The sequence below is a fragment of the Gymnoscopelus braueri genome (assembly GCF_963280865.1).
Source record: "Gymnoscopelus braueri genome assembly, chromosome: 16".
Taxonomy (NCBI): domain Eukaryota; kingdom Metazoa; phylum Chordata; class Actinopteri; order Myctophiformes; family Myctophidae; genus Gymnoscopelus; species Gymnoscopelus braueri.
In genome coordinates this window covers 22,817,242-22,838,636 of record NC_137616.1, presented here as the reverse complement: position 1 = coordinate 22,838,636, position 21,395 = coordinate 22,817,242, and the positions used below count along the sequence as shown (strand labels likewise).

The 21,395-nt window shown below is 41.2% G+C and overlaps 1 protein-coding gene across 2 annotated transcripts; it reads right to left on the bottom strand.

Annotated features, from left to right (window-relative positions):
• Nucleotides 1-1,948: 1,948 nt before the first annotated feature.
• Nucleotides 1,949-21,389, bottom strand: ttc13 (tetratricopeptide repeat domain 13). 2 transcript variants are annotated; one of them, XM_080453746.1, is made up of 23 exons: nt 21,113-21,389; nt 19,098-19,195; nt 17,748-17,823; nt 17,538-17,608; nt 17,069-17,134; nt 16,801-16,893; nt 15,806-15,922; nt 15,288-15,398; nt 14,755-14,837; nt 14,271-14,412; nt 13,549-13,723; nt 11,536-11,692; nt 10,669-10,799; nt 10,284-10,416; nt 10,049-10,141; nt 9,471-9,554; nt 9,292-9,376; nt 7,645-7,754; nt 5,246-5,381; nt 4,367-4,446; nt 3,936-4,014; nt 3,719-3,798; nt 1,949-2,880 (listed from the first exon to the last, which is right to left on the bottom strand). In XM_080453746.1, exons 1-23 carry the CDS (start codon nt 21,291-21,293, stop codon nt 2,766-2,768), a joined length of 2,496 nt encoding a protein of 831 aa, XP_080309872.1. In that variant the 5' UTR covers nt 21,294-21,389; the 3' UTR covers nt 1,949-2,765. The 2 variants fall into 2 exon arrangements, with proteins under 2 accessions (XP_080309872.1, XP_080309873.1); XM_080453747.1 differs by having other exon boundaries at nt 7,645-7,751.
• Nucleotides 21,390-21,395: the final 6 nt, after the last annotated feature.

Here is a 21,395-nt window from a genome sequence, read left to right as displayed (position 1 = left end):
CACGTACACACACGCACTTAGCGTTTCCGTATCCGCTTAGACCCAAGATCAGTAACCTGTAGAGCGAATTGATCACAGTCTAGCGAATAACGCACAAACAGCTACAGCCTTGTTTAAGGATGAAAATTTCAACCAAACGATGACTGATGTCTTTCCAGAACATACGGTTTAGATTGTTCTAATCTAGATGCTCCCATTGTCTGTGTACTAGCCTACAAACTTCTGTCTCTCTCTCTCACACACACAAAAAGAAGGAAAGACAACATTCTTAAATTCACCAACCCGTTTTATTGACCGCTTAACATTCCCATTCAATAAAAAATATCTTCCTTCAAGTTTTAGACTTCAAGATGGGAGGTCGATTCCTCGTTTTAAAAAGGCCCAACCTAGCACTTAAAATGATTGACCCAGTGCAAAAAACTTAACAATGAAAAATACAAGAACCAGATTCCAAGTCAGGACAATCAAAAATATGGGTGGGTAAATGGGAAAGTGAATTACAGCAGTTCTCCCCCAAGAGATCAAAGTTATCCGTTTTTCTTCTAAAAGGACCCTGTGTCGGGGCAATATACTGTATAGTACAACACAAAACAATTCCCTTCCGTCTATTTTAGACTGACAAGCAAGATTGGCTTATTGGACATTGTTTTGGGAACAATAACAGAAGATTTGATATTCATGGAAGCATAAACGCCAAATATTTAAACGAGCATTTTAACTATTCAGAACACCATGTGCATTTAAATGTAGCCATTGTTTTTAATGCATGACAGAGGAATTCTGGGCAAGATCATCTAAACTCTAAATATCTCCATAGACCAGAACAAGTAGTCTACTTTCTTTGAATTGTTTGGTGGAATATATCCACAAAAGAACGTTTTAACTTATTAGTATTGGCTTAATGCATAACCACGCCTGTACCTCAACCTGAAAGGCGGCAACGTTCTGGAACATTTAACAAACAGATGAAGTGAGTGTTCCTCTGTTTCATGGAGAAAAAAAAGTTCTCAAAACTTCCATTTGGGTCAGATTAAATTAAAAACAGAAATGTGAAATTCCAAAGAAAAAAAGATGAAAAGCAAATAATGTAAAAGTCAAGTCACAGACACTGTTCAAAGCAAACCATTGGAATGATGCAACTGGCACAGCACAGTTTGCTTCTCTCACTAAACCACAAAGAATCCTCTCCAACAACCACACATCAGAGATTTCGAGGACACACTTGCCGAATTTGTCACACCTGTTAGCAACTCTAAAATACACAGAACTACTTACTGTAAGAGAATATTTTATTTTGAGGCACTAGTAACAAAAAACTGGGTTAAGTTGCATCTTTTAGGACTGATGCATATACTGACAAAACACCACCGGTCAGGTGACCTTTACAATCTAATTTTAATCCAAATTGATTTAAGAACCTTGACATGTCGCCATAATTTTTCAAAAATCATGTTAACGTTTTGTTTTTTTAAGAGGGAAAATAAAACAGAACTGAGGCAAGGGAGCAGACAGTTTAAATCTAAGGATTTCCCTGGCTCATTCGAAGTTTAACCCTAATCCCACAGAGGTCTGTCTCAATGGATTTTTCTTGCATCAGCCTTGGGCTCTATAAAATATAACATTTCTGAAATCTCTGAGGTCTGTTCTTCAAGAAGATTCCTTGTTAAAAAGGAGTTCAGCAGCCAACCTATCTTTATACCAACCTACAATTTGTCAATTTAAAACTGTGAGGGTCAACGCCTTTAGATGGCACGACACTCCCCAAAGACTGCTTGTTTTTTGTTTTTCTTTGTTCAAGTATTCCAAGTGGAATAGAGTAGCCCTGAAGTTTTTTCTTCTTCTTTCATTTATAGCATTAAAATCTTGTCCCTTTTCTCTGCTGATAGACTGGATTGTGTGTGCGTGTGTATGTGTGTGTGTGTCTGTGTAAATTAGGTGACCATGTTGAGGAGGTAAAGTGCCAATTAGAATTATGAATATTCACAAGATATACACCACCAAAGTCTCAGTTTATCTTGGTGGCAAGGGCTGTGAGATCCATATCCTATTGCCTAATTCATACTTCATCCCACGAGAGTATAAATTTAGCTTAACCTTTAGCATCTGCGTTTGTTGCACTGATGAGTACAACAAACCCAGATATAAAAGGTACGATTCAGGTCAGTGTGATTTAGATTGTTCATGCTAATATTTTAATGGATGAAAGTTGTGCTTTGTGGTTTGGAGTGTGGCCTATGGGCAGAGAAAGAGAGACAGGGTGATGGGATCCCTTCTGCATCCCAAGCCAACTAGCAGCCAGTTTCAACACTCACATTCTGGCGTGCGTCCACTGCCATACAGTGGATATAAAAGCATGGCATCGCTCAAAACTTCACCAGTGTTGTGTTAGGGTAATTAACTTATGAAGATTGGATGGGCTATATGCTATCCAGCTAAGCTCCACCGCGGTTTTGGCAAGATCACGCCCTTATACTAAAAGGTCCAATATAAATAATTATTAAAATTTGCCTCAAAAGAATGGTATATTGTTTGGTGGTCAAAACTACTAATGTGCCAATGTGATTATGCCCCAGGGTCTCGGAAGACTCCCCCAAAGTGGCACTAAGATTATCTAGGGTTCATTGAAAGATGATATTAAATGGTTTTGGGTAACCCTGTCCAGATTGGTTTGGGCTGCAGAAGGAGAGCGTCTCTCGTTTCTGTCCAGTGTTACAGAAGCTCCTTTTAAGACTTCCATGGACAGACTCTGTCCCACACACGTTCTGTTAGGACTGCTTTGGACAATGCAAGGTGGAGTCTGTGTTGAGGACCTCTATCATGGTTCTGGTCGAAGGGAAGGTCTCTGCTACAGATGGAAGACTCTGGTACCAGCTTGGCAAACTGCAGAGGGAGAAATAAAAAAAGATGATTAAAGAACAACCTAACACTGAAACCACTTTGTTGAATGATATATACTTCATAATTGTAGTAATTTATTCTGGTCCCAAATCTTGAGTGTTTATTGCAAAGGTGGATGTCTCCCCGTTTATGGCATAAATCACAGCAGTCCTGCACACTATGAGTTGAAAAAGTATGAGTACTGTCCAACATCATAAAGTCTTGGTCATCAACAGGTGCACTCGTCGCCCCAGACAGATATTGCCATAATGGCTGGGTTGAGTTTGTGCACAATTTAAAAACAGGCCTTCTCTGTGGCAGAGGCTCTGAATCAGTGGCTTTCTCAATCAAACCAAAAAGCCACATGGTGGAGGATGTCACATGGTGGAGGATGATAAACAGAGGCGGGTTTGTTTTGCAACTGCTGAATAATTTATGCACTTGATTATTGAAACTCAAACGCCTTCACAAAGTCTTCAGGTCACAGAATTTGCTTCTGTTAAACGCTACTGTCCGGGTAGCTCAGTCGGTAGAGAACTTGCCGTACGACCACAAGGACATGGGTTTGATCCCGGGCACCGCCAACTCAGTGTATGAGTAGCAAAGCTTGGGTGTGGCAAGTCGCGCAGTAAGTACAGGGAGCTGATGGTAGGTGTTGCACTCAACCTCAGCAATACATCTCCCAGGGGTCGAGCGCATTGTGAAACAGGGATACATTCCCGCGCTACAACCTACTTACTCACTCACTACTGCCACCCTCAAAACTATGAGGGTGGCAATTATTAAATCCAGCAATAATCATTATAAATATTAAAACACAAACAAAACCCTATGTTCTCACCTCTTGAGGTTCATCCAGCTCTTGGCCGTTTTACTGAAGCCATCTGGACTGGGTGTGGTCATGGCTTCAAAGTCCACAAGCTGAAACCCATGGCAAATAATTGGGGGTTAATGTCTTGTAGTCACAAGCACATCTTAAAAAAAGTGCTCGGTTGAAAAACAATGAAAATGTCAACATTATAGATGGCCTGTGTTGATTTAAAAAAAATGTATTTTACCTTTCCTTTAGGGATCCTGCCAATGACCTCCTTACCACTGGCCATTAGCGCCCCCATCACGACAGAGTATGCCACCACACTGGAGACACAAACAGAGGAGGGGGAGAAACGCAAGATCAGGACAATGGTCTCTCATCTCTTTACAATGCCAACATCATATCTTTGCTGTCAAGCAGAAACCTTGCATCTCCAAAAACATTACTTTTCAGTAAATGGAAAACAGAACCGTGGTTCCAGTGTAGTTATATTTAGTAATAAGCACTTGTTAATACTTTTCATTGGTTAAATATTTATAAAATCCACAGAGAGACTTAACCACTTCAACCTGGCATCCCTATTTTGGGCGTGTCACTATAGGCCAAATTTCAAAGTCTGAATAGGGTTCATAGTTTTTAAAATAATACCTGCAGGCCATTTGAACTTGTCCTTACCTGGATCCTCTGGAGAGAGGCATCAGGTTGCAAAAGTAGTAAACCAGTGAGAGGATCAGGTTACATACAGCATCTGCATCCTGAATGACAAGAAAACACGTGTGCCGTTTTGTTATTTTGTACCCAGTAGGGGTGCAACAGTGAATTGAACTAATTGAATTAATGCATTTTTAGATTTTGGTCAAAATGATTCTACAGGCTCACAACACAAGAATTATCGATAAGAAGAGAATTGATAGTTGCAGCCCTACTTGCCAGGTAATATCTCTAGAGGTTACAGAAAATGAAAGGATTTAAGAATTCTACCAATATATCATATGCCATGCAGATGTTTCAGGAAGTAGTCACTTAGCTAATTCAGAGTGCTGCTAATAACGTAAAGACATGAGGATACAAGGGAGCTCTCAGGACTTTAAAATGACACCGAAGCCAAACGGAGGGACATGATGAATACTTCTACTTTGCATATTCCCCCAAAGTGACAGAAACCTACTGTATTGTTCCACTGCCAGAGAAAGGCATATTATAATGTCTGGTCATGATGATAATAGAGGTTATTGTTCAGTGCCATCGCACTGCAGAGCAACAACAGGGATTGAATGACACTGTAAAATATACAGCTGAACAATGGAACCAAAGAACACAGTGGCTTGGTTGACAATACCCGCACAGTTAACAAACAAGAGACCTGGAAAAGCAGAAAAGAGGAGAGGAAGAGAAGGAAGCAGAGAGGGGAGAGAGGACAAAAAAGACAAAAGAAAGAAAAGGGGTCTGGCTAAAGAAATAAATCGCAGAAGGAGCAAAAGAAAGAAATAGTGAAGGGAAGAGCAAAAGAAAGAAAGAGTTATGGAAACAAATATGCAAGAAAGCTGTTCATACCCCTAGTTCAGTGGACAGCATGAGGGCCTTTCCTTTAGCAGTGAGGTCTTTGTAGATGGCTTCTATCTCTGACTGATACTGCTGGGTCCTCTCTTCTGTGGTCTGGGTCTCCACTGAGAAAAGCATGTTCCCCACCCTAACACACCAATATATTTCCATTAATTTTGTTTGTTTCCCTGAGTGGTTTCTAGCAAGAGGGTACAGCATGTTATGGGGGTTTGTTTATAAGTCATTCAAGTAATTCACAAATAACATTTGGTTTAGCTGATTGGAATAAAATTATGGATTAAACTAAATGATATTCGTTTCCCAAAAGCGTCATTGTCATTGCAAAACTTGCCCATTGGAATTCAGGTGTTGTTCACCCTAAATTTATAACAAGCATGTCAGTACTTTTAATTTTCATACAACAAATACTTTCCCAGACATGATGTCATACTTCAGAGCTCATTTAGCCACTTTTGTATGTACTGATATTTCATCCAATGTTCAACAGTTAGTTTCAACCAGTGAGCCAGAGATGAGACAAAGCACAGTAATCCGATATTTTTACTTTTTGATAAACTTTACAATTTTCTATCTCCTGTCCCTCATGTTTACTAAAGGCATTTCTTCTCCAACCCGCATCTCTTTGAAGATGGGTTTTCCATGCATGTAAAACAAAGATAGTTTTACATGCAGAGTTAGTGTGTGTGTGTGTGTGTGTGTGTGTGTGTGTGTGTGTGTGTGTGTGTGTGTGTGTGTGTGTGTGTGTGTGTGTGTGTGTGTGTGTGTGTGTGTGTGTGTGTGAGCATGACGCTGACTTAAGGCAGGTACAGACTGCAAGACCTTAAAGTGGTCGGGGGGTCATCTGATCGTTAAGCATAACACACTGCAGGAGTTTATTTCTTGAAATCGGCTGTCATAATATCGTTGTGGTCTTCACAACAGGATTGATCCCCGACAAGGGCTGACACACTGTAAGATAGTTCACTAGAATGCTATCTCCAGAGTCAGACCCAATACATACATTTGAGTTTATTCCAATTCATTTTAATCGACGTATCCCGTGATATGCCTCTCTCCCTCTCCCTCTCCCCCCTCTCTCGCTCTTTCTCTCTCTCTCTCTCTCTCTCTCGCACGTCAAGTGCGCAGAAGCGGTCAGTGACAGCGTTGCCATGTCCGCTTATTATAAGCGACTTTGGGCTTGTTTTTCTGTAGAGTTGCTTGTAAATATTGGTTGTTGCGGGGGTGAATTTTTTGGGCTTATTTGTGTAGTTGCTTATTTGGCCTTGTTTCCTAATGTTGTTTAAACCAGTGGTTTAAACAACACATAATATGTATTTGTCCGCAGACCCCCCTTCTGTAAATATGTTGTGCCATCATAGACCCCCATACAAGATTTGTGTGGATTTGGAAAATATTCCACAATTTTATCAAGATTTTTATTTGAAAATAGCTGCGACGCGTTGTGAGCTTGTAGATCGGCTATTTTCAAATATCCAATGTATTTGTAAATAGGTTTAAAGTGCTCAAGTGGCCTTTTCTTGGGCTTGTTTTCATAGACCTGGTTGCTTATTTCTCTCGCAACATCTGGCAACGCTGTTCATAACACCATGCACATGCTGCACACACACACACACACACACACACACACACACACAGAGCTCGCTCTTGCTCTCACTCTCTGTCTGTCTCTCTCTCTCTCTCTCTCTCTGTACAATTCCTCTAAAATAAACAGCCCACCAGGCTCGCTCACTCTCTCATTTTGTTTTATAATGTTAACTTAATACAGGACTGGACGGTAATATTGCGGTAGGGACTGTTTGTTGTGGTCAGATCCAGCGACGCTCCCCTGGCCACGGTGGCTGTAATGTGCCCTCATTGGCTGTAGCGTGGATCTCCTCGCAGACCCTTTCATAATGTATGATACTGTCCGATCTCCTGTCTGGGACAGAGCTGAATATCTAACATGGTAGTTATCTGAAAACGGTCGGAAAGCCGTCGCAGAGCGGATTATCGCGCCCATATCGTCTCGCGGTGCCTTTCACACACAGCGAGCATTATCTCGCAGATCAAAGGCCGATCTGCGTCAGATCGGGAGGTTTTGTCGGCGAGCGCCAAAAAATGTCGGCGACAGCAATCTCGGACCAAATCTCCTGCAGTGTGTACGAGCCCTAAATAAGCGTTGCCATAATATGGCTTCTGAAATGCATTTGATCTTTCACTCAAATACTATCCTGGAACTCGCACCTCAAAGTCTGCAAGTGTGAGACATTTGGACAAGGCCAATGTGTTGCTTGGTAAAACATGGAGTGAGACCCATTGATTATTCAATTTCCTATGGCCAAATTAAATCAAAAGGTTGAAGCTAATTTCTAGAACTATACAGTAGAACGATATGGAGGAGCAGAGCCCACCTGTCTCCAGTGATGGTGATGGTGAAACCGTCATACTCTTTCCCGGGGTCCTTCAGGCTGGGCACCTTGGAGTTGACCGTGAAGCCGTCCCTGGTTTTACTGTTGAACTGCTTCAAGAAACAACGCATGCAAAACACACACAGCTCATGGGTTTTCACTGGTGCACTGCTGGAGATTTGTGAGAACACAATGCAAAAATACTCCTCTAAACTACTTCAACGCACACACGCACCTCTCTCATTATAACCTGATCAAACTACCCAATCATACACTAGTTCTTCACATAAATTGTCACAGTTAGACTTTGTGAAATTGTCCATGTTGTGTTTCATTCAACTATACAGTCAAACAAAAACAGTTTCTGATAAAATGTTAGGTGATAACTGGGCCATGCAGTTCCTAAATCTAGATTAATTTCACATCTATAATGGATAGTTTAAAAGTTTGATAACTATACTTGGGTGTTTCCATAGAGGAAATGGTTGCTTAATGTAAGAGTCGACATTAACTCTTTGACTGCGGACGACGCGATAACGCGTCAAGTGCTACTTTGTCCAGTTGGCCGTCGACGCGCTCGACGCGCTGGACGCGCGTTCATTGTTTAATCTCTGATTGCGCTATGCTGCTTAATATTCAATGTTATTCTCAAGTTCCACTTACTTCACGGACATCTGCATCCGGTTTCATGACCTGGATTCCGTTTCCGGTTTTTGATTCTTTTCCCCAGTCATTTTCGTCCAAAATAGGTAAATAAACGGTCTTTCACACGGTATGACGGACAAACGGACAGTTTCTCTTCTATAATCTATGGTCTGGGTGACGATCAGTCATCGCCGTCGTATATCACAACGTAATTTTCGCCGATCAAAACAATGGGGGGGACGTCACATCCGTTTTCATGTTTTTCCTTGTCTAATCTATGAAGAAGGGTGAGAGAGACACAACGACATGATCAAAGCTGTCATGTGCTGCGCTCTAGTGGCGGAATTGTGCTGGGTCTTTACATTATGTGTCCTTAAATTATTTTCATGAGAAAAATTCAAAATATAAAAATAAAAAAACACGAAAATTGCTGGCACTGGGGGAGTACTTTATGAAAATACTCTGGCAGTCAAAGAGTTAACTGACAATTGTGTTGATCTTTTACATATCCCCTGCATCAGTGATTCTAAACCTTTTCTGGATCATGGCCCACTCAAAAAATCTCGAAAGCATTCGCAGCCCACCTGACCACTTTTTTCCCCTTCTCTACTGTGTCACTTCTCTAGTAGTTTGGCATGTATCCAGGTCTGGCGTAACTAGGCTTGCCTAGTCTTGTTTATTTGTATTTGTACAGCCATAAATATTCTTCACTTTGCGTTTCTTTGTTATTTGAAGTATGTATACTGTTCCAAAAGGTAAATCAAATGTTGAAAGTGTTCCTAGTGTAAGTGAGCAGATGGGGAATAAACCAAAGCTAAGAGTTGACATCCCGACATCCCAGACCCAACCCTCGCTTCTTACCCTGCCCCAAGTCCCACTTTAACTCCACTAAAATCACTGGATCCTTCTATCAGCCAGTGACCCTGACCCTTGTGCGATGAGGTCTTTTATAATTCAGCTACGTACTGTAGACATGCAGCAGTCATCATTACCCCCCACCCCTACCTTCATTATAGGAAGCAGATCCTCCACTTTATTAACATTCTCTAGAGCCTGCCGCACCTCCAGCAGACCTCTGGGATTGTATGCCCTGAGAAAGAGGATAAGAAACCAATTACCTTCAGGCAAGTCAAATTAAGGACATATTATGTTGACATTACGTGTTGTTCTTGTATGTAACCCACCCGTGGTAGACCAGTATTCTGTCTTTGATGAAGTTGAGGATATTGTCAAAGTAGGCCAGGTACCGGATGTTGATGATCTGTCCCCTGAACACAGAAACAAACGCAGACTGAAGACTTGCTATTTATACACTATAAACGTCTGATGCAAGCTTAGTGGAACGTCACCATAACGTCAACAGAAATTCAGAACAGACACATTTTCATTGTGGTTAGTTGTGAAACTAATTTGATCAACTTTAACCCCTGTTATTCACAAGTCTGCTTTCAGTAAATAAACATAAAAAACATGGAGGTAATTTTAGAGAAAACGTAACAATATCAACACACTGAACAGTCTCATTGGCTGAGCTCTAAGCACCAATGTAAAAAAGTTTAGATGTTCAATGGAAAATGGGGTTTAGTGAGTGTTGATGTGTTATTGGTGTCATCACATCACAGATGTTTTAAGTTACGCCCTAGAAATAACCAGGACCATTCAATACTGAACCGAGTACAATGTTTATTTTTATTATCTTGCTAAACTATCCTACAATACTGGAGATTGTAGTGAAGGGATAGTGAGTCTAGTTGCCGTTTACCTTATGAGGTTGATATGATTGTTAAAGCCTCGACTGAGACTCCTGGCAGGCATCTGGTCTAACCACAGAACTGGCTGGTCAGGATCCGCAATCCTATGCACACAGTAAAAAAAAGGGGGGGGGGGGGGGAGAGAAGACATTTTATTCTGGTAATACTGTCACTTTAGAGAAAGAGAGACCATGGGGAGCTGATCAGAATTAATTTCTCTCTTATAGTCACTTTTTGTAACCTCACCTTCTCCATTTGACGGCTATATCGAACATGTCTCTCCACTGCATCTGCCTGGTCTTGCCGTTCACTCGGACCTTGGAGTTGCTCCATGTCCTGTGCATAGCCTGCATCACCTCCAGGGTGGCCAGGCCCATGGCTGGTAGGACAGGTCATGAGCATTATTAAACACTGAATTTGACCACAATAATCAGAGTATTAATGATCAATTACAATACAGCTCACTGTCAAAATAATGTTTTTACATGTGAAGGTGTATTCAAGCTACTGAAGAAAATTGATACTTTGATCAGTATCTTTAAATATATTATAAGAGATTATTTTATTAGCATGCACTGACATAAGCTAAGTGTGCAAAATTCACATGCACACGGATGACTCGGTGTGTTACCTCTATGTATTCTCCTGTTTGGCAGGAAGCCTGGTGTGTTGTATTGCATTAGAGCTCCCAGGTGGTCTGCCGTGCAGATGAGCTTCTGCACCTCGCTGCTGTAGCTGTCAAAGTTCTGAGGTAGCACATCCCTGCAAATCACAAGGACGGGACATGCTACTGTATGTAGAAGGCTAGCTTGGTATTGGTATATCCTCTGATATGTGATGCATGTAGTCTGTTGATCTGATGTTGTACCGGAGCAAGTCAGTGGAAATGAAAAATAATATGTTTTTGTTTGACTCCGCTCGCTGAGGGTCCAACATTAACATGCAATACTTGTAGTCAGACTGTGGAAAAAACAAGCCTACGTACAATGAAGCTTCTAATAGTGGCCACTGGTCAAATCTACTAATTTACGAGTTTAGAGTCTCGTCACCTCGGCAGGAGAGCACCAATATTACATTTTTTAATTTTTATACAAGTGCTATGTGTAGTATTACAGTTGTATAAGTACAATTCTATGATTGCATGCACTTCCTTCCATTCGTCGTTATAAATTCAGATTAACACCCAGGCATTCGCCATTGCCTCAGCCAGGTTGGTTAGCGCAGGCAACGATGAATTCCCGCATTTCCCAGCCAATAACCTGTTTATCATACACCGATCGCCTTATTTATAGCCATCGCCTTATTTTTTCACAAAAACGAGAGCCAGCAACCGTGTCAGTAATGTTTCACTTGCCGTGCAGTTGTACTTTAGCTTGCGCAGATCGGGAAGCTACTGCCATATCTGATAACAGTTATCACCCTCCATGTCCATGTATCACTCCCCTCACCCAGGACAAATCAAGGCTGGGTTTGTGATAATACATTCTTCTCAACCTACTTGATGTGGGGCTGCAGGCCTGGCTGTTCCTCATAGTCTTCAATAAGAAAAGGCAGGTTCTTGGCCCAGTGGTTCTTGAAGTTTCCTGGCAGATCCTGGTCCACATTGTACTCTGCTACTGGTATGTCCAAGTGGGAGTGCAGATAGCGAGAGTACTCTGAGAGAGGGAACACAAGTACAAATGAGAGGTGGGGAAAGGTGTAGGCCTAACTTAGTTTCTAAGTTTCTTTTCACTTTTGTTTGTTGCTTTGATGGATAAAGCAGAATTTGCTCTGATGGAGCAAATATTCGGCAAAAATAGCAGATCTACAAGCTCACAACACGTCACAATGCGATACATTGTCAGCTTGTAGATCAGCTATTTTTAGCGAGGAGGTGTAGAGGGAAAAAAGGAGCAGACCAACTATAGTTAAGTGGTCAATTCAGGATTCTTAAACCCTGGCTGCCAGGAACCCCATTGTACCGTATTCTATCCACCAGAAGTAAATGCAGTGCTACAAGCATGACAAGTCTTTTCAGGACAACCTTGCATAACCTCTGCCATTGGGTTTTGGATAAATTAGTAAAATAAGCTCAGTAGCAAACAAAGGCTTATGGTGTTCCCACGTTTTGGTAGGAAATCTATGCAAATGAACACACGTTTTTGTTTTGCACAAACCACACACAATTAAAGAAATGTATTCTAAAAGCACTAGTAGCTACACCAAACAGGAACCGACTAGCAATGCTATTCTTAGAGCCCCACGCACCCACGCACTCACTAATGGGGCTGAAAATGAACCATTTTAAGATTACCATTAGGCGTATATACTGTATATTCACTTAGGATTAATGGCTACAAAAGCATTCTTTTTTAATTCATTGCATCCAGTAAAATTATTATTGTTGTTAAATTGTATTGTTGTAGCAATATCTTTTGTTGAGATTCTGAATTATTATTGGGCGACATCAAGGGTAACGCTACACACATACCAGTGGTTATGTTAAATTTCGAGCCTGGTATGAACTGCAAATGGTTAAGAGTTAATCCTCCGTAGAGCATAAAAGCACTCAGCAAAGTAAACGGCAACCCGCCTGTAAAATCTTTTGATATCTTGTGTCCTAGTAGAACACTTTGCCTAATGGTGGTGCTAGAGGCAAGGCCATTGGGTCACCAATATCAGTAACTGCCATCCTCTGGGGGGCATAAAGGTACACAGAAAGTTCCACCCAGTAGATTTTGAGAAATGTATAAGATATCATCCTTAGAGCACACCACTAGCAGGACTAAAAAGAACACATCAGCTTAAAATTTCATGTTGGAGATTTTAATCGTAGTCTAAGTGATTTTAGTTAATGTTAAAAGGTTAAAGCTCTATATTCACATGGTAATCATTGCTGTAGCGTGTTTGTTTGCAACAACAGGCATCTGCCCGTATCTATTTAACAAAGAGGAAATTAATTTTCAGGGGGGTTGCCAGTTTTATCCAATCAGGAGAGAGTACTCATTTATCATCTTAAAATGTTATAATGTTCGTTTATCAGTTCCAATTTGACTGGTTCTCTCTCTTTTATCTCCGATTGGATAAAATTGATATTCCGACCTCAAAAGAAAAACCATTGCTATCATAATATAGAGCTATTTAACACATATTTTAACAAAAGAACATCACTTACTGCCCCTTTAACAGGTGCAATTTCATTTTATGATTTATATTTTGGCATATTCATGCCATTTGGATAGTCAAAGTGTAGATAACAGGTGTAATGTACGTCATGCAGGCTTATGTTAAGCACACACCTTGTTTTCTGTATAAATTGATAAGCCTGTGGGCAAAAGGGTTGAGTTCACTCACTCAGAACTTGAGGTATGAACTTACTTCTGGGTTTCAGGACTGCAAACTGTAAATCACATTCGCTTTCTAGTGGTCTAATCAAGGACGTGGGCCTAAGCAGCGCCAGAGTTGAAGAACCGCAATTTTAAAACAGGAAATGTCTCGGTGATAAATTGCAGGTGTACTGTGTGCATAGTACCTCTGAGGTATTTGACTTTGAGGTATTCTGAGCTGGCTTTCTGCCCCAGCAGGGGGTCGTTCAGCATGACCTTGGTCTGAGCTTTGATGCCCTCGTAGAACTGCCCCATGGCCACGTGACTTAACCCCTTCATGTACTGACACACTTCGTTGTAGGGCTCTAGCTGGAGACACCTCTGGAAGATGGAGTGGAAAGACGAGATAATGAAGGGGTCAGTGAATGGGAGAGAGGGGTGATGGGAACACAAGAGTAAAGGTAATTGAGGCCGAGTGCCTCAGAGAGTGTGGCAGGAGACAGAGTAGAGACTAGAGTGGACAAGAAAAGCCGTTATGGAAATCATAAAACCTTTATATCATATAGTCTTTTACACATAGTGTTTGAGGAAGAAAACAGCAGGAACTTCAGTGTGCTGACCAAAGTATATAAATACACTGTGTGTTAGTCTGTGGTGGAAGGAGTCATCTTTGCACTAATACATGGTGACAAGACCTAACCACATTCTCCACCAACATGTCAAGGAGCATCACTAGACGAGTTCTACATGCTTGGCAAGAGGGACGAGGAGAAGAGTGTAGAAAGCAAAAGGAGAACAAGAGAACAGAGAGGAAAACTGAGAGAAGAGAGTAAAAGGGGAAAACAAGAGGAAAAGGAGAAGAGAACAGAATCATTTAAATCCAATATTCACAGCTTGAGTGGGTGTTTGTTGTTTCATGTGTCTGTACCTTGAAGTTGCCTATAGCCTCCTGCAGTGAGCCGTGGTGGTACAGCATCATGCCTCTGAGCTGGAGAGACTGAATGTGGTTCTGATTCAACATTAGAGCTTTCTGAAAACTCTCCATTGCTGCCTCAAAATCACCCAACTCTCTGTGTGTGAGAGAGAGAGAGAGAGAGAGAATGTTTTCCCCCCCAAAATAAGGTCACACAGTGCACACCACATCAGAGTGATAAAATAAATAGAGAAGAATAGAGAGAAGTAGAGAAGAATAGAGAAGTAAAACAAACGTATTAGTATTGGACTACTACTTGGTAATGAAATATAATACAGATGGTAGAAACTAGTTTGTGTTTAAAAAGGAGAATGTATTTTAAATGCAATCCACATCATGGACTGCGTTCATCCTATGGGGACATAATCGGGTAAAAGAAACACAAGTCAAACTTGAAACATTGAAGAATTTGGTTCAAGCTGTGTTGTTTGTACTGTACCTGTAGGCCTGCCCAAGGCTTTTATATGCATCAATGAAGTCAGCCTTCAACTTCAGAGCCTCTTTGAATGTCTCGATCGCTTCCTAGAAGAGAGGAAGGGTGAGAATGTTTGTACGGATTGAAACAAAAACAAAAAAGTAACTCTTTTCATGCTTTGTAAAAATGCATGAAAAGAGAATTTACATGGGTAGCAGCTTCAAGGCCATTCAAACACTTAATCATGGTGTTGTTTTACAGCAACCCCCGGATGCAACATTGAAAGGAAACGGTGCTTACAAAACTAACCCTATTATATGTACCAGTTGTCAGGGTATTGTCATTTCCTCAAGTAAAATCTAGCATCTGGAGTTGTGATTTAATTTAGAATAACTGAAACAGCCTGCTGGCGGCAGACAGATGAATAGAGATGAAACCTAAAAAGGCAATAAAATAATTTTGCTCCCAAATTTGTTGAGACCAATAATTGTATTGAGATAAATAAATTAGCTGCAGCAGAAACGGCAATGGTACAGTGTGAGACTAGCACATTATACCTTGAGCATGCCTCTGTGGAAGAAGGTGAGCCCTTTGTACAGCATGGCAATAGGCTGGTTCTTCTTTAGGTCCAGAGACTGCTGGAAGTCCTCCATAGCAGCAACATAGTCCTGAGGGGGACGGGTCAGCGCATGGTAAATATGAGGATGTACTCAGTTGTCCAGTTTAAAGTCTAAACTCAAAATATCATTGACGTCGGTCTTCCTTTCAAGGCCTACTTAAGCTTCAGTCACAAAGTGTCACGCAACACTTTTTAAACAACATTTCATTGCTGAAGCAAACATCAGGCTTCAGTGATGAAGTCATCTGTGGATGGCCAGCCACCAAATATATTCATGGGAGCTGTAAAGTTTAATTACACACACACACACACACACACACACACACACACACACACACACACACACACACACACACACACACACACACACACACACACACACACACACACACACACACACACACACACACACACACACACACACACACACACACACACACACACACACACACACACCTCTGATATGAAGAGGAGTGTTCCTCTGTGTCTGTAGAGGCGTGCCGAAGGCTGCAGCTGAATGGCTTTGGTCAGGTCGCCCAATGCCTCACTGATACGACCAAGTGGGGATAAGATCTGGAGTGGACACACACACACACACACACACCCAAACAATTAGATGTGAATGCAATCTCACAAATCGGAAGGTCAGCTTAAAGACATATTCAAAAACAGTTCCTTTGAAAACTTTGCAACATGCAAAATTCTAACCCTGGTCAAGCCAGGACAGACAAGCTTGCTTTGTTACTATCTTACATATAACCTCAATTAATGCACCGCATGTCACTGAACAAACTAAGTTCTGACCTCATTGGAGCCTAGTGTAGATAAAGGCCATTAAAAAGCTTAATAAAGAAGATGGCATTTATTACACTCAATATGAAAAAAGGACAACATTCCTCTCTAAAAGTTGTTTCTTGTCTGTTTTAAGTGTCTGTTAGGAATGATTGGAAATGTGGTTAAAAAAATGAAAATAAACTGGGAGAACAATCTGGGGGATTTTCTGTAATGTGCATCATGTGGTTCATTACATCTCCTAAAAGGGCAATTCACCAATTTTAAACTACATTATATTGTTCCACGTGAAAATCTGAAATAACTCTTCCCAACCAATGTGTTCTGAATGTCGAGACTTCTCTCTTAAAAAGGCCTGGAAAATCAATGCCAGCATTTTACATAAATACTAGAGCATTGGGAATTATTATGTCAGGTTATTCACATCATCCTCACAACCCTGACATTTCTGACCTTCAAAGCCAGAGAGCAGAGACTGAGGGAAAACTACTTAAAATTCATATGGCAACATTTCTGGGTCATGCACTTGACTGTGAGAACTCACACAAAAAGGAGCTATTGCAGTTTTAAGGACCTTGGCCATTTTAGTCACATAACACTTTGGATAATTGGCTCTGGCAGAGCTATGTCACTGTCGCAGTGATGTGCTCTGTCCTCACCTCAGCTCTCTGTTCATACACCTCCGGCCGATTGGGCTCCAGGGTAATGACTCGGCTGAGTTCGTACAACGCCAAGTCAGCATTCTTTATATCCTGGCACAGAAATAGAGGGGGGGGGGATACACACAACTGCTGAGAATAGACACAACAAATAGACAACTGCTGACAAGGGTCTCTAGTGGGCACATCCTTATAATCGCACAGTCAGGAAAGATTTGATGTTTCATTATTCATGAGGCCTCCCAATAAAGGCACTGTTATAACTCACCTGAATACTTTTCTTTCCATAAGCTATCCCTCTCCCATAGATGGCACTGACCAACTCTGGGTCGCTCTGCAACAATGACACAATACGAAAACTCAGGCGAACAGCATTTTGTTGAATAAAAGCTAAAGAACATTTAATTTTCACAATTAGGAGATTGGATTTTTTTTAAATCTATTTGTGGCTGCAGTCCACAATGAATAAGGATATCTCTCCTCCAATGGACATTGGTTTATTAAAAGGACAATACCAGCCATTTGGCATGTTGACTCTCAGTATACTTTACTTACTGCCAACCATTTTCTAAAGCATACAGTAATTTGTTTGATTTCCGAGGAAGATATTGAATAATGAATACCATTACTTTCAGTATGGTATGAATATCAATTATGATCAAATGTCATTACACGGTTATATCCATGATGACATGTATTGACCTGTGGCCCTTTAAGTGCAGTGAATGCAGACTGACCTGTAGTAAGAGAGAGAAGTGCTTGATGGCTTCATCGTACAGGCCATTACCTATCAGAACATACCCTATGGCTGTAACGACAGGAAACAAAGATGAGACATGCAACAGGGGAGCAGTGTTGTAGACAAGGCATGCTATGCAGGACAGCTGAATTCAGTGCACTGATCTTAAACATTTCAAAAGGCTTCTATCAAGCAAATGTCAACTTACCAAGTTCTTCATTTGTATTGTGGTTATCTACAGGGAAAGGGAATTTCTTCTGTTCTATAAACAATTTTGCTTGGGTCTGTGAGGGAGACAGACACATGCAAGCACATACAAGAAAAAATATGACAAAAGTTAGCATGTACACTACATGTACACACACAATGAGACATTTTACATGTATGGAAATATAGCTATAATACGTTAAGTGAGTGATGTATGCATGGGCACATTAAGATGCAGAACAAGATTGCAAGTTACTGCAGCATTTAGATTGTGGTTTCCTGTGTGAAGCCAACAGAGTAACGAATCAACAAACTGGGGGAAACACCCAAACTAAGACCCTGAGTGTAGAAAATGGAACACATCAAACACATAACACATAAAACACATCTAGGCCTATTACAAAGTCTTAAAAGATCACATGAATTACAGACCTAATCACAGCACATCACATTAATTAGAGACCTAGTCACATAGCCCAGCAGATAGCCCAGATGACTACAGCTAAAGTTATAGTGTTGCACATGTTTTACATAAATTACTAAAATTAGGGTAACGTATGTGTGCAGGATTTGAAATAAATGGAGCATTGCGGTAGTTTAGAAAAGTCGAACCTGTCCCACGCTCAAACAGTATACCCTCACATATGTTCCCCCAGCTGCCAGCTTGTCAGTTGACAAACCACCACCTCCCCCACCTCTTCCTGTTGTGTTGTAGCATTCAGGTCTTTATTATGTCAGCATGTCATTCAATGTGGGTTCATATCTATTGTATCATGTTCTTTTAATTTTAGTACCGAAATCTTTAGGTTCGGCCCTGTGAGGAGTTTATATGTAATAACTTATCTTTAGGACGCTACGCACAGCGTTGCTATAAATGAAAAATCCATTCCATGCATTTATTTCTATGGCATCATGGTTTTCTTACAGCTGTAGTCATGATTAGACATAGGCTGTCACTGATTAAAGGCACTGTTACAGCAGAATGATGCATACTATCTTTGGTGTTTCAAGTTCAAGTGGTCTATATGTTTATGGTCTTTTATCGTATGGGTACATTCCTAACCTCAATGGGCCATGGAACATATTCAAAGCTCATAATATAGTTGAATAATTAGGTTAAGAAAAAGTAGCTCAAAGACATAATGTGGTGCTCTCATGATTATATTCGGCTTTGTTTAGACTTGAGGAGAAACCACAGTGACATGTTTTTCAAAAAGGAAATGGTTACTGGCTATATCACTTGATCTGTGTGTGTGTGTGTGTGTGTGTGTGTGTGTGTGTGTGTGTGTGTGTGTGTGTGTGTGTGTGTGTGTGTGTGTGTGTGTGTGAGACAGAGAGAACGATATCTCACAAGAATCTTTTCAGCATTAAGTGAGAAGACAGACTCGCAGGGTGGGTTGCTTCCTTCATCGCAGTTTGTTGGATCCTCCAACTGCAAAATGGATGACTCTAAAGACAATAGGAAACCAATGAATTATCCAAGATATCGACACACAGTGACAGCAAAAGCATGTGGCAAGAACTTTGTTGTACAATGGAGTATAAATCAATAAAATAATGACCCCCTCCTGAAGGGCCGCCATCTCCAATGGCTGCAAGCAACTTAGATGCTACAATGCTATCTGGCATCTAAGTTGCAATACCGACCCTTGACAGCCCGTTCATTAAAACTGAAAAGTCCTGTCTGATTGTATTAAACAGCGTTAAAACGCAAGAAGATTGCAGCTGTACGGAAAGCTTGGGTTATCCTCTTTGTATCTGTCTTTGGAAGCGCTCGTTTTCAATAACCCAACGTCCTGCTGCCTCCTGCATTATGTGCAATTTCCGTTGAATGATTTCCAACGAGCACTTCCAAACTCGAACACTTACAAAAATAATCACCTTTACTGAATGCATTGACAGAAAGTAGGCAACATGTCTACTCTATGGTGGATCTTTATGAAACAAAGACTTGACAGATACAAAGAGGATAACCCAAGCTTTCCGCACAGCTGCAATATTGGTGAGTTTAACGTTGTTTATTACAATAAGGCTTTTCTATTTAGATGAATGGGCTGTCAAGGTTTGGTAATGTATTGCAACTTAGATGCCAGATAGCATTGTAGCATCTAAAGTTGCTTGCGGCTACATCTCCACAGGAGTATCTGTACTGTAGCACACAGTGTGCTGTACTTTCACACAAAATATCTCTGATGTCAAAGTGACTCAAGCCTGATGACTTCCAGAACAGCAAAGCAGGCTCATAGTGTGGTTTGGACAACAGTAATTCCACACAGCTCTACAACTCAGTTATCCTTTAAATCAAGAAAGACTATCATAGATGCATTTCATCGAGTGTGACTTTTGCTTTAGATACGAAAGGAAAAGTCAGACTCGAGAAAATGCATCTATGATAACTCAGTCAGAACCCGTATTCTTCTTCCAAAGTATGCAATGAGGTTCCACAGAAATGTCCATTCAGCATTAGTGGGCTGGGGTTGCTGTTTGACAACTTGCAGTGCATCGGAATGTGAATAAGATGGATTCTACATCAAAGGAAAGAAGTCGCATTGCCAAAAGGCAGCATACACATCTTCCATAGAGTAATCATCAAAGTGCAATCAAATTCAGGCCGCGACCCCCAAAATAATCATATTTGAACTGGGGACCCCCCACCCTGATTCCACAGATAAATATTGTGAAAATAGCCAATCTACAAGCTCACAACACCTCGCTATTTTCACAATTTTCCCCTGTTTCTTATATTATTTGACAATTGGCCAATGTTTGACCAATTTTTATAGTCTAGTATAGTTTGTTGATTACTTTTGATACTGCAATGCTATTTTTAAAATGTCCTTTATTTTTTTATTGGGTATTAAAAGTCCTTAAATTGTCACTTCAAAGTCATCTGGGGAGCCCCCCAAAATCAGGTCCCGACCCACAGGTTGAGAACCACTGCAGTCTATCTCACCTCCAGTCTGTCAAAGGGCACGGAAGTAAAGCAGTCTAGTTAGCATACACCGACTTGTTACTGTTAATCTACCGCCGAATGGTACACCGAATGTGGTGACCTGTCGAAATCCTTGACGCCAAGAAGGGCCGCTGTTACAGACAATATTGGCACAAAAATAAATGAAATGTAAGACACGTCAAGAGCAGAACCATGAACCTCAAAACGCACCAACTAAATATTTTTAAATTGACCTGTCGGAGCGACCCTTCTAGGCGGTGCCCGGCGGGTTGCAAAGCGTGAATTTTACCAGGTCACGTAAATCGATAGGGTAACCAACATCGATATACGCGAGTTAGCTTGGTTCCTCACTCTAAACAGTTGTAAAGAGAGAGGAGGACGTGGCGAAACACAGCGCTAAAAGAGCCCTTTACCACAGTCTGTCGCATATTCCTCCCACTCGGACGGCGAGCTGCATCCATGCTTGTGCAGTTCGCTGTTGAAGAAGGTGAGGGTGGAGAAATACTCGGTGGAGAAGATGGCCCGGGACGAGTACAGTAGTGAGAGCGCTAGCACAACAACAGCACGGCTGGCAGGTGCCATGTTGTGTTTCATGTGGAGGTGATGAGAGCGGAAGCGTTGCTAATGTAGTTCCACAGAATACCAAACCACTCGCCCCAAAACACAGTCGCCCCGGGGCAAATCTGGCGACCTCGG